Source organism: Chenopodium quinoa, unplaced genomic scaffold, assembly GCF_001683475.1.
Source record: "Chenopodium quinoa cultivar QQ74 unplaced genomic scaffold, ASM168347v1, whole genome shotgun sequence".
NCBI classification, from domain to species: domain Eukaryota; kingdom Viridiplantae; phylum Streptophyta; class Magnoliopsida; order Caryophyllales; family Amaranthaceae; genus Chenopodium; species Chenopodium quinoa.
In genome coordinates, this window is record NW_018742907.1 from 22,321 (window position 1) to 41,289 (window position 18,969).

General features: G+C 35.7%; 2 protein-coding genes and 1 pseudogene across 2 annotated transcripts; all 3 read right to left on the minus strand.

Annotated features, from left to right (window-relative positions):
• Positions 1-68: 68 nt before the first annotated feature.
• LOC110727462 lies at positions 69-7,153 on the minus strand (annotated as a pseudogene).
• A 1,940-nt stretch (positions 7,154-9,093) lies between these two features.
• On the minus strand, positions 9,094-13,279 carry LOC110727465 (vicilin-like antimicrobial peptides 2-1). The gene is made up of 6 exons (XM_021907021.1): positions 12,320-13,279; positions 10,627-10,802; positions 10,466-10,546; positions 10,105-10,377; positions 9,686-10,004; positions 9,094-9,516 (listed from the first exon to the last, which is right to left on the minus strand). Exons 1-6 carry the CDS (start codon positions 12,969-12,971, stop codon positions 9,356-9,358), a joined length of 1,662 nt encoding a protein of 553 aa, XP_021762713.1. The 5' UTR covers positions 12,972-13,279; the 3' UTR covers positions 9,094-9,355.
• A 3,262-nt stretch (positions 13,280-16,541) lies between these two features.
• On the minus strand, positions 16,542-18,523 carry LOC110727466 (40S ribosomal protein S29). Its single transcript, XM_021907022.1, has 3 exons — positions 18,346-18,523; positions 18,143-18,242; positions 16,542-16,748 (listed from the first exon to the last, which is right to left on the minus strand). Exons 1-3 carry the CDS (start codon positions 18,405-18,407, stop codon positions 16,740-16,742), a joined length of 171 nt encoding a protein of 56 aa, XP_021762714.1. The 5' UTR covers positions 18,408-18,523; the 3' UTR covers positions 16,542-16,739.
• Positions 18,524-18,969: the final 446 nt, after the last annotated feature.

An 18,969-nucleotide genomic window follows, 5' to 3' on the forward strand; every position in this document is an offset into this window, starting at 1 on the left:
TGCTTGAAACTAAAATCTGAAACAAAAGCTCTTACATGCATAACTCAAAACACCTTGAAACCAAAATCTGAAGCAAAAGCTCTTACATGCATAACTCAAGAACACCTTGAAACCAAAATCTGAAGCAAAAGCTCTTACATCCATAACTCAAGAAAATTATAACTGGCAAGGATCCAAATTTTCTTTCTTTTGTCAAACCATTGTTTGGTTCGTCGTGCATGATTTTACATACAGGATTGAATATCTTTTTATCCTCGATACAGAAAGGATAAAAGAAGAGAGGATGACATGCTAAGATCACCCCTGTATATGCCCTAAAGGCCTAAAAAAACAGTTATAATGAACTGAAAAAATGGATGGTAATTAATACATGTAGATCTTGGAGTACATATAAGTTGATAAAGTTGCCAATTATGTTGAAACAACCCCAATTGAAAATGTGAAACAGAAATCAATTAGGAGCAGAGGAAGTATTGTATTGTTTTGATCCTGGCCTGATGTTTGTATTGTGATATTGATCGGTACAAATTCTAGCAAGAGTTGAGATTCTTCTTTAACATGAGGTTCTTTGATGACACAGTGGAATGAAGATGAATGGAATGAGGCAGAAAAAAATATACGAAGTATCATTTTCACAAAGCTGATGACAATAAACACATGATCTTTTCTGAAGCAGCATTACCTTGAGGCCTTGAATAGCAAGTCTTTGTGCACATTTGTTGCCTTAATAGTTCAAGTGAATTCTGTTGAAATCATTTGAGCTCTGAAGTTGTTAGGGATTGTTTTGTCTTCATGAATAAAAGGAAGATCACCCGAAATCAGCATATTTTTTGTAGGCGCTGAAGGTTTACTCAGTTGACCTTCACAAAGTGTGAGATTCCTTCGTCTTGTTTTACAGTTGCTTCAGATTACGGCATCTGATTGCTTGGTCATGGAATTGGAACTTGATATCTGCCAATGGAAATTGATTACCAAATCACATTTGATGAGTCAAAAATCAATCAGGCAAATCAACAAATATCCTTGGTTGAAATAATGGGGGAGTGGGTTATTCGCATCTGTTCTGGCCATTGGTTGCTCCAGTCTACAGTTGAAACAGTGTTATATAATCCGATTGTTTTATAGTTGTTTCACTTGTTTATATAAATTCAAGATTGGGAAAAATCATGGATGATAATCAACTATATCCTCTGGACACTCTGGCTAATATGAGTGTATGACAAGGAATTGGATATCTAATCTTCCAAGCTGTACCGCGGTGTTCACTACTACACGTCTACACATACATGTATGATGTATCCATTGTATCAGACCACTACTCGGGTTGCTGAACCAACCCATTTTAAGCACGGTTATAAATTTGTAACTCAACAGTCACAAAGATATCCTATTACACAAGTACTATCACTTTCTATTCGCTAACATATAACCCATTATTACGTGCTAAAATAAATCAAAGCCTACAGAGACTTTCTGAAGAGAAGGGACAATAACAGATGGATGCTTCGACTTACCATTGGCTGGCTACCTTCCACTACCTTCTCCTCTTCCTTCCAAACCACTCTAAGGCTGTGGCTCAACCCATTGAACTGGAAAAAGAAACAAACCAACAACAACGATATAACTATAAGGGTTATATACTTCATTTAATATAAATTATTACCTATATTAATGTGCATTGTCAATGTTTTAACACAATCAATCATTAAATGATGCAAAGTTTGTGAAACTACTTATACTATAGAAATAGCAGAATATATGATGGTATAACAAATACACTAATAATCAAGAACTATTAACAAGCACAAATGCACAAAATATTACCCATTTCTTCATAAAAATAGTAAACTCAACCAAGTTTGTATTAGCCAAAGCAAAGGTAATAAAACCTAATCAGCAATCCAGACTGTACTCACAAAATAAACAACATAGAATTATAGAATTGCCCCCATCGTTGGCCTTTGACTAGACGAAATCATATTGAGCACACAAGAGGAGACAGTAAAGGTTCTCAAAAGAGCAAAGATTAAGGAATACGTGGCAATGTAGCCCTGACAGTTTCACAGATAGTGACAGAGCACTTTGGGATAGAGTTAACCTAAACTACAAATTTTACCAACCTTGTTACAAAGCTACAAACAGGCAAGACGGTTGAAATAAATATTACAAGCTGATTTCCTTTCTTGATTGGTAATCAGATATCGTCAATATGGCGCCAGGGTTTCTAAAAAATTCTGAAGTACAATTTGATTACATCTTTTACATCTCTCAAGCCTACCAAGCTTAGACACTCTTCACCATCTGCACAGCGTAGTGCCACTTCCTTATAAATAACCACCTAGAAAATGTTTTAAATATTTATATAGCTCAGAACTCTCTTTATTTCATATTATGTGTACATTAAATTAAGTTGTCTTGTTCCTATATTAGCACTTACTTAATATTCGAAAGCAAAATTACTTTTGAATCGATATATACCCAAGCAATATTACTTGTGTGAGTTTTAAATTATATAACTCCCTTAATCTATTAGGGAGTATGTGGTATGCCTATAACAAGTTTAGGGTATCTGAGCCTATAAGCATTGATCAACTTAGTTCATGGCTTGATATTCAATATCCTTTTCTTAATGCAAAAGACCTTTCAATAAAGGAAAAATTCCAAACATTTATATTTGAAGAAGAGACTAAATCCCGATATATCCAAACACAGGATTCTAAATAGCTTCATTAGAGACTGAATATCAACAACATTTGTAATTAGTACCTTAGTTCAACAACCAATTCCCAAATTTTCAATAAGGGATCATATCTAATACTATAGATAATTTTAAAGGTACTGAACCAAGGTTCTTATACAAATTCAAATTCTCCAAATTTTTTCATTCCCGAAACTTTTTTATAATAAACCTTAATGCTAAATTTTCGAACTAGAACCCCCCTTCCTTATAATGTCACAACCTAAAGAAAAAAAACAATCTTAAATCTTAAAAACACCTAAAATACCCAAAACTCAAATAAAAAGGCCAAAAACAATTAAACAAACCCTGATATTAAATTCAGATTTTTTTAAAACTAAGCATCTCCAAGAGAGTCCCTAATCAATATATATAAATCTTTAAAGAAAAATGCAAAAGACGAAAACTTAGCTCAAATATCCATATTAAAGATCCATAATAAACAACAATATGGTGTATCAATGCAACAGCTTAAAAGTTAGTTGCATAGCCTAAGACTGAAGAGTAGGATCAAGCCCAAGCAATCAGATGCAGTCAAGTAAGAACAGAGCCGCAAGCTTACTGTTCATTTCAACTTTCAAGTGTGGATGAATAAGATTAATTATGAGAAGTTGTTGCTTTATATAAAGGTGATAGTATTTGTTTAAACCTCAAGGTCATTAGACCATTGGAACAAGGAATTAATGGGTAAATTAAACATTACAGGTTGCTTATTAAAATAAAAGATATTCAAAGACTTAGAAGCATACCTTGGAAACAAGTTGGGCCAGGCAATTGGCGATGCTATGATAACTATCGGATACAAGTAATTTAGTGCTTAAGCTCTTTTTAGAAAATCCAAGAAAAGCTAACATGCATTGTCATGAATAAGCTTTACGTGAAACTTCACTAATTATAGTCACAGAAGAAGATTAACTTGTTAAGCTCTTTCTTCTTAAGTCTTCAAAACTGACAAGCCTCAACAGCCAACCACAAAATAGCCACAAGTCACTGAAGACACTAAGCTTCTTAAGTTCCTCTAAAATAAGCCAACCCATTTTTTGAAAGCCAATGCAGCTTCTCTTTTCTTTGATTGGGCTTCCGTCTGATAATTTGGAGCCTTACCCTTATAAAGTGTCTTATGATACTTCAGAAAGAGAGTACGGTACCTATACTTGTCAATGAACATGTTTCCTTTCTCCATCATCTCCACCACCTCATTTGCACGATAAAAAAATCCACCCCTAACAAAAGTGTAGAGAACAGAATCCAGAAGTTCCTGATCAAACTTCATTGGGGTGGCAGCAGCAAGACTTTTCATCTCGCCCCAGAGCTCTGCCACCTCAATGTATTTTCCTCCGATGGCTGCGTACCCAGTTACCATAGGATGGAAAGTTTGCGCATTAGGGGTGTGTCCCAAGCTTCTCATCTTCTTTAGAGCCTTCTCTGCATCTTGCATTAATCTCTTTTTACAAAAAAAATGAATCACATTATTCCAATCATGGACGCCACAATCTACTGTCTCGCCCTCCTTAATTTCCTGCAAGAGTTTGGCCATAAAACCTGCTTCACCACTCATTGCGCAGCTCCCAGACAGAACCTCATATTCTTGATGACTAGCTCTTGGCACTTTAGCTTCTTTCATTTCTTTGAAGAGATTGAGAGCCCCCTGAGTATCTCTCTGTATCACCTTGGCCTGCATTAACGCTTCATAACAACTTGCATCCAGCTGAATCCCAGCCGTTTGAACTTCCCGAAGAAGTGACGTAACTTCTTTTAGCCTTTTTTCCTTACAGTACGCTTTAAGAAGCGAGGAACACACAGAAGAGCTGGTCTTGATCCCAGCAAAACGCACTTCATCAAGAAGATCATGTGCTTGATCTAACCAGCCAAGGGAGATGCATGAATTAATGACATCGGCCAGCGGTGAATCGTTAACAGAGGATAGGGAGTCTTCTTTCTCTACCTTGATCAGAAACTCAGCCAGGTCCTTAGTTTTACCAGAGTCCAAAAATGCCTTAGCTAGCTTCACATATGTTTTTTCTGTTGGTTGAAGAATACCCCGTTCAGTCACGATCTATTCTGTTTGTTTCTGCAATTTCAGCGACAAAGAAATCAGTACTTTTTTTGCCTCTCCCTCCATACAAATGAAATTCCGGTCTCTGCTGAAATCTTCAAAAGACATAAAAGAGCCTGGCTGACTCCCATCTTTATTGAAAGTACTTATCTCCGTTGTGTTATTGACATTTTTGGAAGAGTATGAATTTGCAGGTTCAAACCTGAGTGTGGCAGCAGCTAGAGAAGTATTAGCTTCTTTTGCCTTACGAAGCATCTCTAAAACCATTCGAGAAGCGGAATCCAGATCTCCGAACTTCAAGTGGCAGTTAAGCAAGCAATTATAGTATTGTCGAAACTGAGTATCATCAAGGTCATGAGCTTCATCAATGTGTCTCTTCAACTTCTTTAGTTCTTCTCTTCTTCCATTCCTTTCATATATATGTGCCATGAGGATTAATAAGGTAGCATCAGTTTTAACACCAATTCTAGGCATCATATCAAGCAGCTGCTCAGCTATTCTTGTTGTCCCAGACATGAGGCACCCAGCTATAGCAACACTAATGGCAAGAGTGTTAGGCTTCACTGCAATTAAAGGTGCATTACCTTTCTTACGGGGGTCTATCCTGTTATCTTGAAAGAGGTAACCTATCTCAAGAATCAGCTCAGCAGCAAGATAGGCTCCAGAAGATGACAGCGACATGTAGGCTAAAACAGCAGACCATGCTGTCACTGGGGGATATTCTTCCATTCTGATCAACTTCCTTAAGATAGCTGATGCTGGCACTGGCTGACTGCATCTAGCAAGAGCATGAGCAAGGTATATAAGAGTCACTTTCTCAAATAATGTCTGTTTACCTTTCTCAAATGCCTGTTCCACCAGCCCAAAAGCTCGTTCCAGCAAATGGGAGTCCAAGGTTTCTGCATAACCCACAAGCAACTTGTTTACCACGGATTTCCTAGGAAATCCTTCCATCTCCAAATGCTGCTCGAAATATCTCCAAGCATCATCATACCTATGCTCATCAACTGCATTATGTATCTCCAAACTCAACTATGCTGGGTCACGAGCCTTAACCAGTATAGTACCAGCGGATGTTGAAAAGAATTCTGTTCGCTTAAATATATGGCCCTGATACATCAAACTGAGAGCAAGCCTACTTCCATTAACCAATGAATAAATGGCTGGTTGAGAGAGATTTCTTTCTCTAGAATTTGAAAAGACGCTGGGTGTAACATAATGAACACCGCCAAGCCATGATGACAAAAACTGGCATCTCAGCTTCTTGATTCTCAGCATTTCCACTGTTAATAAGATAATATCTGCACCAAGGCATCCCGCTAATTGATGAATCCATCAGTGGGGAGAAGAGAAAGACATCAACTCACTCAATCCAAAACAAAAAGTCGCACAAACAATTTTAAGATACCCAGAAAACATTGTCACATTTCCTAAGATATAACGAATATGGATTAGAATTCCTAAGCTATCACTCGAGTAATTCAGCTATTACCAATAATCTTCTAGTAAAAACATATCAAACTCTTTGCTTATGCAGGACTGAGACAATGGGACGATTAATACCGTGTACTCTAAGATAAAAGCAGGCCTGTCCCTGAGCCAAGGCAGAAAGGGCGGCCGGCCTGGCTCAGGAAGAAAAGGTCCATTTTCATAGTTCCATCCTAACATTAAAGGGTTCTGCAACACATTAGCAACTAAATTTGATTCAATTATCAAATTAGCTCAAAAATTCACATATCTTAGGTACAAAAGGTCCAATTTCAAAGGTCCAACCTAACATTAAAGGGTTTTGCAACACATTAGAAACCAAATTTGATTCAATTATCAAATTAAGCTCGAAAAATCACAGAACTTTTGGTAGAAAAGGTCCATTTTCATAGTTCCATCCAAATATTAAAAGCAAATTAGATTCAAATATCAAATTAGACTCGAAAATTCACATAATTTTCATTTTTAGCAATAAAGTCGCTGGTTACGATCTTTGCTAACCTTAGTAATTATAACCAATAGTTCAAATATCTAGTTTAGAAGAACCCTAACATGACTACATGAGCATACTAACAATAAAATTAAAGATAAACCCTAGATTCTGAAATTGAAATTCGATGAGTACAAAACGAAACAATCTTACCTGAGAAGCTGCTTCAATGGAATATGAGAAATCACCCCAAAAAATTATCCAGAATTTTAGCAAGAAATGGAATAAAGAGCAAAAGGAAAATAGTAGGAGTAGTAAAATGGTGTAATAATCATCCAACAACAGAGTAAGAAGGAGATAGAGAGAAAGGAGAAGAAGAAGAAGAAGAAGAAGAAGAAGAAGAGTGAAGTGAGCGTGAGAGAAAATGTACGCCGACCCGTATACTGATACGGAGTACAAATTATTATGGGTCGGATTTTACTTGTATTTAGATTTGTAATCTTGGTTTAGTTAAAAGAAAACATTAGGAACCCTCCCGAGCAGAATTCCTAATGCATTAGAGGAAATAATAGGGTATAAAGATGCCTTTGTCTTTGCCTAATGATTATTGTATTTTTATTTTTTAAACAAATCAACTCATTAATTAAAAAGTCATCCGACATCTACAAATGAAATCTAAATTAACAAATACATAAAATTGAATCAAATTAGGGTTTCCTTAATCAAAGCTACGATCGTTGAAAAGATCTTGCATTGTGGTACATCTCTCGCACACATCGCTGGAATATATCGCTTTTTCGGAGAGACAGTCTAACGATTTGTTGTAGCTGTAGGGATGATTTTCATCTGATTCGCTTGAACGCATTTGAAAACTTGACAACCGTTGCGATCCCGAATGAATATTTACCAACGAACTGACAATAGGGAAAAAAATGATTACCTTTTTTATAAACCCTAACACAGTAACACACAAACAAACCCTAAACATAAACAAACAACTAAGGGTTCGTTTGGCATCGTTGTGGTTTTCTGTTTTTGGGTTTTTTTTGTTTTTCATAATCATATGATACATGTCATATAATGAATCAAAAAATAATCAAACTTATTAAAATCATAATAATTTTGAAAACTGACAACAAAAAAGTGGAAACGCCTTTTCTTGTTTCCTGTTTTTGGTTTTCTGTTTTAAGAAAAACAGAAAATTGAAAACAAAAAACGATGCCAAACAAGCCATAAATTAACAAAAACTAACGACTCCATCACAGGGAGACACACCACCATAGGGAGACGGACCAATATCTACACTACTCGTATAGATTTATTACCTAAATTGCAAAACTAAAGAAAATTAAGGGAAAAGGGTCGGAAAGAGTCTAATTTCCGAAGAAATTAGACTATTTCCAGGCTAAATGACCAGAATTTTGGAGAAACCCTAGAAGAGAGGAGGAAAGAAGAGGAGAGGTGAGGGATTTTTTTTTGTATATGTTAAATGCTTGAATTGATCATCCAGACGAATAAAATTTGCCTAATGATTACTGTATTAGTGAAGGTTTATGTATAATAAAACGGAGTACCTCCATTTATTCAAATAAACTGAATAGCCCTATTTATAAAAGTATTACATTTGATTACTCATATTTCCATTTTCACACTTCAACCGAGAAACTCAATTGTTCATCTTTATTAACCAAAAGAAAAAATTATCTTACTCGGTATAATAATGTAATATACCAGTATAATGAATTAAAATTCTATTACAATGATGAACAAAAAATTTTACAAAAATAGATAGAGTTTAGTGTTCAAGTATGGAGTACAAAAAAAAAAAAACTATGGAGTACATAATACTTCGTATATTACAACTACAGAGTATTAGATTATATTCAATATGGAGTACTACGTTTAAGGTAACCATAACATTACAATTAGAATACAAATATTTCTTAATCCAAATGAGCCACAAGGTAATTAGCCAAAACCTCATTGATTTGCAACTGTAAAATATAGTTGGAATAATCTCATTGTTAATTTGCTATTATAAAGTAAGGTAAACTGTAAAGAAAGACCAAAAATTAAAAATAAAATTAGTTGTAACTAATTAATTGATAGAAAAAGCGGTATTATAGCTAAAGTTAACTTTGTATTACTCTAGTTTATTAGCTGTCTCAAATATTGTTGTCAGGCTGACAGGCTACCAGAGTACCAGCTAAGGACTTTTTTTTTCCCAATCTTAGATTCTTAATTAAGTCCTGAATAATTCCAAACATTATCAACCCTAATAATGTCGAAGCTTAACCAAATTAAATGATTAAACTTTACAATTAGCTTATTGAAAGAGTACTATATGATTGAAAAGCAAAATGGAGAAAATAAAGAAAGAAGTTGCACAACAAAAACTGGCAGTACATTTTATTACCACCTGACCTCACCTCCTCATACTATTATTTATGTAACAAAGTTTGGTTAACTTCTGCTGTTACACTTATGAGGAGGGTATTTACAACATGAACTACACAGGAAAACTAAACACAACAAGAACGGATCTTTTTTACTCTTTACAAAACCAAACAGCTTTCAAAACTAGGGATTGGTTAGTCTCATTCCTTAGCCTCAGGTCTCTCAGAGTCAGACTCTTTCCGGCATCTTAGATGATGGAGTAGCCTCGACGGTGCTCTTGCTGCCTCGGCCCTTTGAAGAAGAACTCTTCTTCTTGATTCCTAAACACCTCATCAACCTCCTCTGCTGAGGTTGCGAAAGCCAACTCCTTTGCCTCCTTCTCAATGTTCTTCAGTATATTCCTTTGTCCTGTTTTACATATATGAGATATAACATTATTATCAGAATATATATGAAATGTAACCCAGAATTGGCTAGCTTTAATTGACATAGTGGGATCAAAATGAATAAACTAATCGAGTACATATAAAGATGTTCGCTAGATAAGTTGTACAAGTATCTGTTGCGTGTTTTTTACCTGCAAGTGGGAATTTATGGTTGTTCTCGGCATTGATCTCAAAGCAGATGACCTCTAAGTTTTCATCTTCAGAAGCTACAGTGACGAAGGGGTGACTAGGAGGGACTACAAACACCGTGCCTTCTCTGAGCTCTGAGTTGATCTTCTCATAGTGGATCGGGGATGCCTCTTCACCTCGCCTGCTGTGGTGGTGGTGGTGCTGCTGCTTGTGGCCAGACTTAGATACATGGGGACAAGCCATCTCAAAGTAGCCTTTTCCATTTAGCACCACTGCTATCTTTGTGGCCCTTGAGTTGTAGTATGGAGTGTGCATGGATCCCTGCAAATAAAAATATCATCAATTCATCATCAATATTAACACAAAAGCATTAAAAAAAAATCACTAACATAACCTTGGTTAAGGTTCACCATTGACAAACCTGAGTGATGTTGGCAAACGAAACAGCAACATTGAGGTCTCGAAGTTGTCGGTAGTCGTTAGAATCAACTTCAAAGAGTGACCCAAAATCATTAGATTCTCTAGGATTCTGCCTTAAGAGGTGAAATGGGGCTGAATCCCTAGAACCCTTTCCTCCAAATGGCCAGTGGCTGCCTTTTTCATGGGTCAAAGCCTTGATTTGTTCCTCAGATGCCCTTATTATAGCTCCCTCCCTCTGCTGCGAGAATATCCTCTTTAGACTATCCTCTGATGTCTGTAATCAATACGAGTATGTCAGTGTCCTGTTGCAGACAGCGATATATGAGTATTTCCTGAATTAATCCTGACTGAAAGATCTTTACCTTAAAGGCTGCTTCGAGTATGTCAGAGCTGAAGGCGTTGAAATATGATTCTGGGTTGTCACCTCCTGGCCCGAAGAATGACTAAAGCCACAGAATAAATTCATATGATAAGTAAAACTACTTGCATGAAAAATATTCTACAAGGAATTCAGGTAAACTACCTCAAACTTTCCAATGTTCGAAACAGGATTGATGAGCTTGACCAAGATTAACTTGTCATTGTTTCCTTTGTTGATCAAATACGCAGTCACTCCAGCGGGTATCACCATCACATGACCACGTTCTATATTGAAGCTCTCCCTCCTGTCTGTGTAAACTAGACTCACGGTACCCTCCCCTAATATCAATCCAAAAACAACAAATATACATTAATACATTAATAAAATAAAAAAAATAAAAAATTGAAGTAAACTAGAGTCACAGTAACCTATATTAATGATTATTAAATACGAAGTATATAATTCTTCATAACGGAGTTAAAGTGTCAAAAACGTGGATGTATTGTGAAATGAAGGTAAAGTTTACATAGATTAGGACTAAGAATATCACTCGCAATACAATTCAATTCTATCATCTAAGCAATTAAGAATCCTAATTCTAACACAATACAGAATCCTAATTCTATCTAACGTGCATGTAATGTAAAACGAAGGTGATATAATTTTACATAGATTAGGACTCTCGGAATACTACTTTTAACACAATTATATCTTCTAGCCTTCTAGGTACGGATCTTAAATTAGAATCCTAATTTTATCTAAAGGCGGACTGCTTCTCTCATCATAATACTATAAATTTAGGTCCATACAACCCAATTATTCCCACAACCAGCAATTAGCGTTATCAGCCATAAGAAAGAAAAACAAAAACGCGCACACACTACAAAACAATGGCTCGTCAAGAGTTCCTCCTCTCAGTTTTCGTTTTTCTCCTTTCAATTTCTTGCGCCTTGGCAACTGATTCTTCTATTGCAACTGATTCGCCTAATACAGCTTTTGTCAAAAAGACTTGTAATGGTGCCACAAATGTTACCCTATGCTTAAACACCCTTCTTCCCCAGGCCGGCCGCATCAACAGCCATCCCAAAAAGGCCACAAGCCTCGCCATCATGGCAACCATAACCGAGGTTCAAACTGCGTCTAGCAAATTTACCCACCAAGCTAAACAACCTAAACTCAAAACCCATGAAATTAACTCCCTGAATGAATGCAGTAGCATGATTGCTGACTCCGTCTTGGGATTGAACCAAGCATTGGAGGCAACCAATCACTTGGGTGGCGGCAGTAAGGCGGAAAAGGAATCAAAGAGGCAAAGCATGGTAAACGACGTAAGGACAGTTCTTAATGCTATCAATCACTGCACAACTTATTTGCAAACCTCACATGCTAGAGACGTCCTGCTCAAACGGGTTGACGACATTGTCACACCACTCGATCAACTTGCTACTAATGCCGTTGATCTCATCCATCACATGGTGTTTTAATTAACTCAACTATCCCCTCTAATATACTTATTACTTAGATTTTACTACTTAGATTATTTTTTTCATAATTAGTTTTCTATATGCTCTCAATAATTAGAATTGCATCTGTATGCAGTTTTATTAGATTATTAGTTTTGCAGTATTTCTTCATGTTTCTATGCAAAATTAGTTTTCTAGGGAGTATTTCTTATTCAATAAAAAGAATTGCTGTATTTAATTCTATCTTGTAATAAAGGATTATTTTTTCTCAATTTCATTGTTACATCTGTTATATATATTCTTTATTAATAAGTTGTTTATATGATATTTTTTTTACAATATAAAGATTTATAATTATAGCTCCAAACAACAAAAATCTAAAATATACTTACCCTGGGCAACAAAGAGGACAACATCAGCATCCCAGTGATTAGGAACAACAAAAGTCTGAGGATTAGCCTCAAAGATCATCACCCTAAAATTCTCAATCCCTTTAAAAAGTTTAGACCTTTTTGTAAACTTCTGAAGAACTCTCACTCTCCCTTCTTCTGCCTTTAGTTTTGTACTCCAATGTTGATCATCAAACACATAAGGCCTACCTTTACCACTGCTCTCTTCCTCCTCTTCTTCCTCGTCTTCGCTTCTCTTCCTCCCTACAATCTCATCATCCTCATCCCTCCTTCTCCTAATCTCCCTCTCCTGCTCTATCTTCCTCTGCTCGCACTCGCTCTCGCACACCTGTTCCTGTCTCCTACCCTCCTCCTCCTGGCACCTCTGCCTGCACTTGCTGTACTCCTTTCCGGGGTCGTGCCGCGACTGCGGCTCATCCCTCTGCTCTCTCCTCTCCTTCTCTCTGATGTACTCCTCACAGGCAGTCTCACACTGATGCCTCTGTCTGCTGTCAAGCTGCCTCTGCTGCCTGCAGTGTTCCTTGCATAGTCTCAGCTGCTGATCTTCCTTAGATACAGAGAGACTAGCGCATAACACTACCAGTAGAGAAAACACCAGCAGAATTACGGACACTTTCCCTTTCAACAACCCCATCTTTTTTTTCACAACTGTTACTCTGTTATTCTGTATTTTTTTCAGCTAGGCTTTTTATCAAACAGTTGGTGTGCACTGCTTTGGTTGATGAATTAACAAGGTTGACTGATGACGTTTATATAAGTGATCAAATGGGTAGTGAGAATTTGGGGTTACCATGCATAGTGCCATCTGTAAATGGGTTTTGATTAACGTGGCAAGTGCAAGGAAGAAGATGATCGCCGTGTAAGAAATAGGACAGATGCTGAAAGAATGATATATTTCGTTCGTAGAATTTGTGTAGATTTTGATAAGTGAGTGAAGTAGTGGAGTTGAGTGAGTGAGTGAGTGACAAAGTCGAGTATATCATACTGTAAGATTTTGAGATTGGAATGAATTAAATGAGTATTTGGCAGGTTGTTGCTGCTGTTTGATCTTATGCCGTATTCACGTGGCCGTAGGCCCGTAGCAAGTACGGAATTGTGCTAATTTTGAGAGTTTTGTTGTTAGTGGTATTTTGTACGGAGTATTATACGTCTATACGAAGTATGAATATAAAGTACGAACTATAAAGTACTAAAACCTGATTAGATACCAAGTTAGTCTAAATGGATTCGAATTTCACCAATTAAGGAGTTTAGAATGGAGACTTCCTTCAGTGTTTATGTCATAAGATATGGACCAAAACATTGTGAAGAATGAGATACACTCCGTCATTCTCTAAATTTGTATATAAAGGCCTAAACTTAACTAAGATAGGATAAATATAGCAAATTGGTTGTCAAATGTTTCGATGAATAGTGTTCGATGGCTAATGGCTTTGCATCTGTCCTCAAAAATTGTTGAATAATGGTTGGTTTATCAAGGCGTTACTTTTTGTAAAAACCTTAATTAGTTAATTGAACCTTATATTGTAGATGAGGTCTAATAAAAACTACCTCTAACATATATATTCACTTACGGGATGTTTGACATGTGGAAATGGGAATTTGGGAATTATGGGTGGGAATTTGTTGTTGAGAATTAATGAAAGGGAATAAAAATCCATTGTTTGGTAGTTGTTAGGACTATATTGATAACTACTAAGAAATTACATCAATACCCTTACTCATATCTTTCCCCTTCTTTTTCACCTTTCTCATTAATGACAATTTAGTCATTTCTTACCCTTTCAATTCCCTTCCCCAATTACCAGCCCCCTACCATATTGTTTAAAATGGCCTAAAAAAAGTGACTTTTAATCAAGCAAGATGGAGCATATTATACGAAGTATCACTTATCTCGAGTAAGAAAACAAAAAATTGCAGCTGTTATTCAATGATTTAAAACAATAGTGGAGTACATGATATTCATCGGAGTAGAGGAGTGAATGTGGCTCGTAATAATGGATATGTACACTTATAAAGAATCGGTAATCTGGGTAACTTATCCAAAAGAGTGACAAATCAAAAACAATTTTTATAACATGCTGTTCTTTTAAACTCATGGACTAGAGCTAGGTTTTGGCTAGGACGGTTAAGCACGGCAATATCGTGTCGTGGCCCGGCATGCACCAGCTCGGCACAAGTTTGACAGGAGAGACTACACCAGAGACACATCAGTGAATTATGGGTCGCATATTGCCATCATGTCGAGCCTGGCACAAGCATAATGGCACAAGCATAATGCTGCCTTGCTACCTAAGTGCCAAGCTCATACCTATCTCTATAATTGGGATTTTTTTTGCTTATCAATTGCATTTCATATAATAATGAATATTTTCAGTTATCATTTAGTAATTAATATAAAAGAAATTCATATATTTTAAAATACATACTGACATACTCCATGTATCAAGAATTCTCAATGACTATGTTTTCATATGTATAATTATATTTTTTAAAAATGATTAAGAGAAAAGGCAAAAAAAAAATTCAAATGGTGCAAATCTGAAATTGAAATGAAGTATGCTAGGAATTTTATTTTTAAATAAAATTATTCATTAGATGTAAGTACATATTCTACATTAGAAAAATTAAAAGTGATGGATAAGATCGATCACTCTGAGCCAAACACAGAGGTCGAACAAATCTGAAATTGAAATTTATATTATAGATTAATCGTTCTAGTGTTGTAAGTCCTATACTATCTAGTTTTATTTGTTAACAATATTATTATTCTATTTTGTGAAAAAAAAAAAAAAAAATATATATATATATATATATATATATATCATTATTATCTAGAGGTTAGATTATAAAATGCTCCCAATGTTATCCGATCAGCATGTAAAATAGTACGCATACTGCAGCTTGCGAGGTAATTTATTCATGCATAGCTGCTTCCTGAATTCAACATCCTAGGTTTGTACCTGTAAACAAGAAGAAAATTAATAGCATCCATTAGTTAATCTATGATCAAAGGACTACAATTTCGTATGAATGCAACATTCTACGGTCAGTTTTTAATGCCTTCTCGTTAGTGATGTAGATAAGAAACATTGCAAAATTAATATCAAGGGGCCAGTGAGCTGAATTTAACCGACCAGACCAGAGATCGGTGTTGGACTGGTCACGTTAACAGGTCAAGTATGGGGTAGGTGACCAGCACAATCTAACCCACGGAAGGCTAATATAGTTAGCCCAAACCTAATGGATGGATTTTAATAAGAAGTACGCAAAACTCTTGGCTTGATTCACCTTGCCTGGCACAATTATGGCTCGTGAATCAGAGCGAACTGTACTTAACTGACCCCTTACACGGGGCCAACCATGTATAAATCAGCCCTAGCTTTATCTAGACGGTCACATAGGAGCACACGTCTACAATGAAGCACGGGGATTACTTACATCCGTATTAGTTCTGCCACAAGCGTTCTCACACTGAGTGTTGCACGAGTCCACAGTTGGTCGGCCAGCAGATCCTTCATTGTCAATCTCTTCCATGCATCGATCAAAACACCCAGGATCACATCGTTCAATCCTAGCTATTGCCGAAACCTCAACCATATTCACGGAAAAAATAACTACTACACACAACACAAACACAGCAGCAACCTTGTTGGCCATATTGTTTTTCTTCACTGTTTTTTCTTCACTTTTGTAAATTTGAAGTTGACTTTTCACAGGCGAGTTTTTATAGGAGAAAGAGCTTATTTCAAAACCTTACAAGGGCTTGAGAAGTCTTAGCTACTATTTTTAGACACTTGATTTGAAAAACCAACAAAATAGTGCTAAGGACCATCAATTCTACCAAAATCCCCTCAGCGTTGCCCACATCAGTCTAAAAACTTGTGGCTGTAATGCTGTATTTACCTGAGGATTTAAATCATGATCAAATACTGAAAGTATGCTCCAACAATCATTTCCATTGTTGCTAGAGAAAAAAGGTAGTCCAGCTCGTTACAATTGTTTGTTGCCAAAAATAAAAAATCATTTCCATCTTTCCTTCAACATCAACTATTTGTTTATAACTTTATATGAAGGAACAAAAACAATCATGGGTACCACAAAAATAATGGAGTAAACTTAAATATTTTAAAGATTTTAACATCACATTAAGAGTATAAAATAACAAGATATCTTAATTCCAACCAAAAACAAAAGACTTAAATTGAACACAGCAGAAAAGTATGCAATACTCCAATATTGAAGCATGAATAGGATTATATTCTCTGAAAATCAAAGTCTTAACATTTCAAAACCATACAGGCTGAATAGTCCACACCTTTAAAGATCACAAAATAGAAAGCCTAGTCTACGAAAACTTAAAACAGCTTCTGCAGTGATTCCAATGCTACACTTCAAGTCTTTAACGGTACTGAAAAAACAAAAAGGATGAAATAGGTCAAATGACATGAGACCTTCACTTAAAACACTACAAATCAAATATAAGTACAATGGAAGCAAAAACACTCTTAAACAAATATTGGCAATGAGTATAATAGGCACCACCAAACAAATTGGTTTAGTTAAGTGATTCCTATGATCTAAATACAATAATTATTGAACCCCCACTCTAATCTCTACCTCCCCAGGCATTAAATCCAAATTCTCTCAGTCACCACACAAGTTATACCAGAGGATACTTTCCTAGCTACGAATCATTGACATAAAAGTTCCAGGCATGTTTTACACTAATCAATTTTTATAGACTTTCATTGGGAAAGCAACCAAGAGATAGGTGTATAATCCTATTCAATCAACAACATGAACTCATTAGTAAACTTGATCATCTTTGAATGTAAAATAATGTTTCGCCTTAGCAGCATTACAGGTTAGTACGGAGTAGCTAAAAACCACAAATAAACACCAGACTAGATCATCTAAGTTCTTCCCCAAAAACTGATGGAGTGGGATTAAAGTAAAAGTTCCAATAAAAAAGTTCTGCCAATTATTGCTTGCAAAGTTACACACAGCATCCACATTGCAATTTTCAAATAGCAATCACAAAAAGTATCTCTTAACTATCTCAAACTACTAATCGATACAAAAAGCACCATAGTTCAGATTAATACATAATCTGACCAACACAAAGTAACTCCTAGCACCAATCACAACAGTATCTCTAAACTATCTCAACTACCAATCGGTGCAGAAAACACCATAGTTCAGATTAATACATCATCTAACCAACACATAGTAACTCCAATTACGCCTCCTCAAAGTTACAACTTGTATAGGCAAATCAGAGTATCAAGGTCACAGAACCAAGTCAACAAGGTCAGGAGAGTCTCACCAATCACAGCTAGACCTCGGCTTAAACTAGTAATCAATTTATCAATATTTATGGAGCTCAACCTCAAACATTCTAAGCTAAATAGAAGCCCATAAGCTCAAATTAATTATCGACACCAATGACACAAATCATTGACTCCGCCTCTGGCACCGATTATTTCAATCTCTAACATTCACACCTCAATAGAAGCACAACAACTCGACCAAACTAAACGGAACGGGAAAACACAGGAATCTAACATTCATTTAGACACTAATTTCAATTTACATAACTAATCTTCGTTATCTAAACACAAATTAAAACTATTAATTTCCCAATTCACAGGCACATCATCAAAGATAATAAAAACACAATGCAGAATACAATATCAGGTCAATTAATCAAGTTTAACAAAATCAATCATGCCAATAAACCAAATTAAACAGATGAAATCAAGCAAACAAACAGGAAATAAAGATTATCTGGTTAAAGTTTACCTTGATGAAACCGATTTCCTTGGCATTGCTACGGAAGCATTGCCTGCAGCACATCAAGCCATACTTACGGATGATTGCGTGAGGGTTGCCGCAAACTCGGCTGCAATAAAGCAAGCAAATCAATGTCGAATTAAACACAAAATTAATCGAAAAAATGGATTAAAATTGGAATCTGCTGAGTTTTGGAAAGAGAAAGGGATTACCAGGCGCGAGATCCAGGACCGTAGTTCTTAGGGTGAGCATTCCAGATGTTTGAGTGACCCATTTTCTTCTCCGATTCAAGCTTTTGGATAAACCCTAGAAGAAGAAGAGTAAAGCGCCGCTGTGTTTCTGGAAACCCTAGCAATCTGAATGTTGGGGGAGGAGTGAGCGAGTGAGGTGATGAGTTTTTAATTGCTGTGTCAACACAATGACCATCGTGTTCAAACGCGTCGTTTTTTTTATTTTTTATTTTTTTAATCTATTTTTTTAGTTTAATAAAACAGTAAAAAAAAAAAAAAAAGTAGTGTTACGTAATTTCAGTTCAAAAAAAATCATGTCACTTTATTCTGTAAAAAAAAAAAAAAAAAAAAAAAAAAAAAAAAAAAAACATGTCACTTTAAAGAAAATAATTTCAATTTAACAATAATAATTCTTTAAAAAAACAACAATAACTATTATGCTTATAATTAATCTTATGTATGTCAATTAAATCAAATGAAACAAAATGTTATTAGAATACTTCATACATTTATATTTCTACATCATTTGTACATTTGTAAATCAAATTTTTATACATCATTTATACTTCATATTTCTCTCTTTAAACCAAATGCAACAAAATGTTA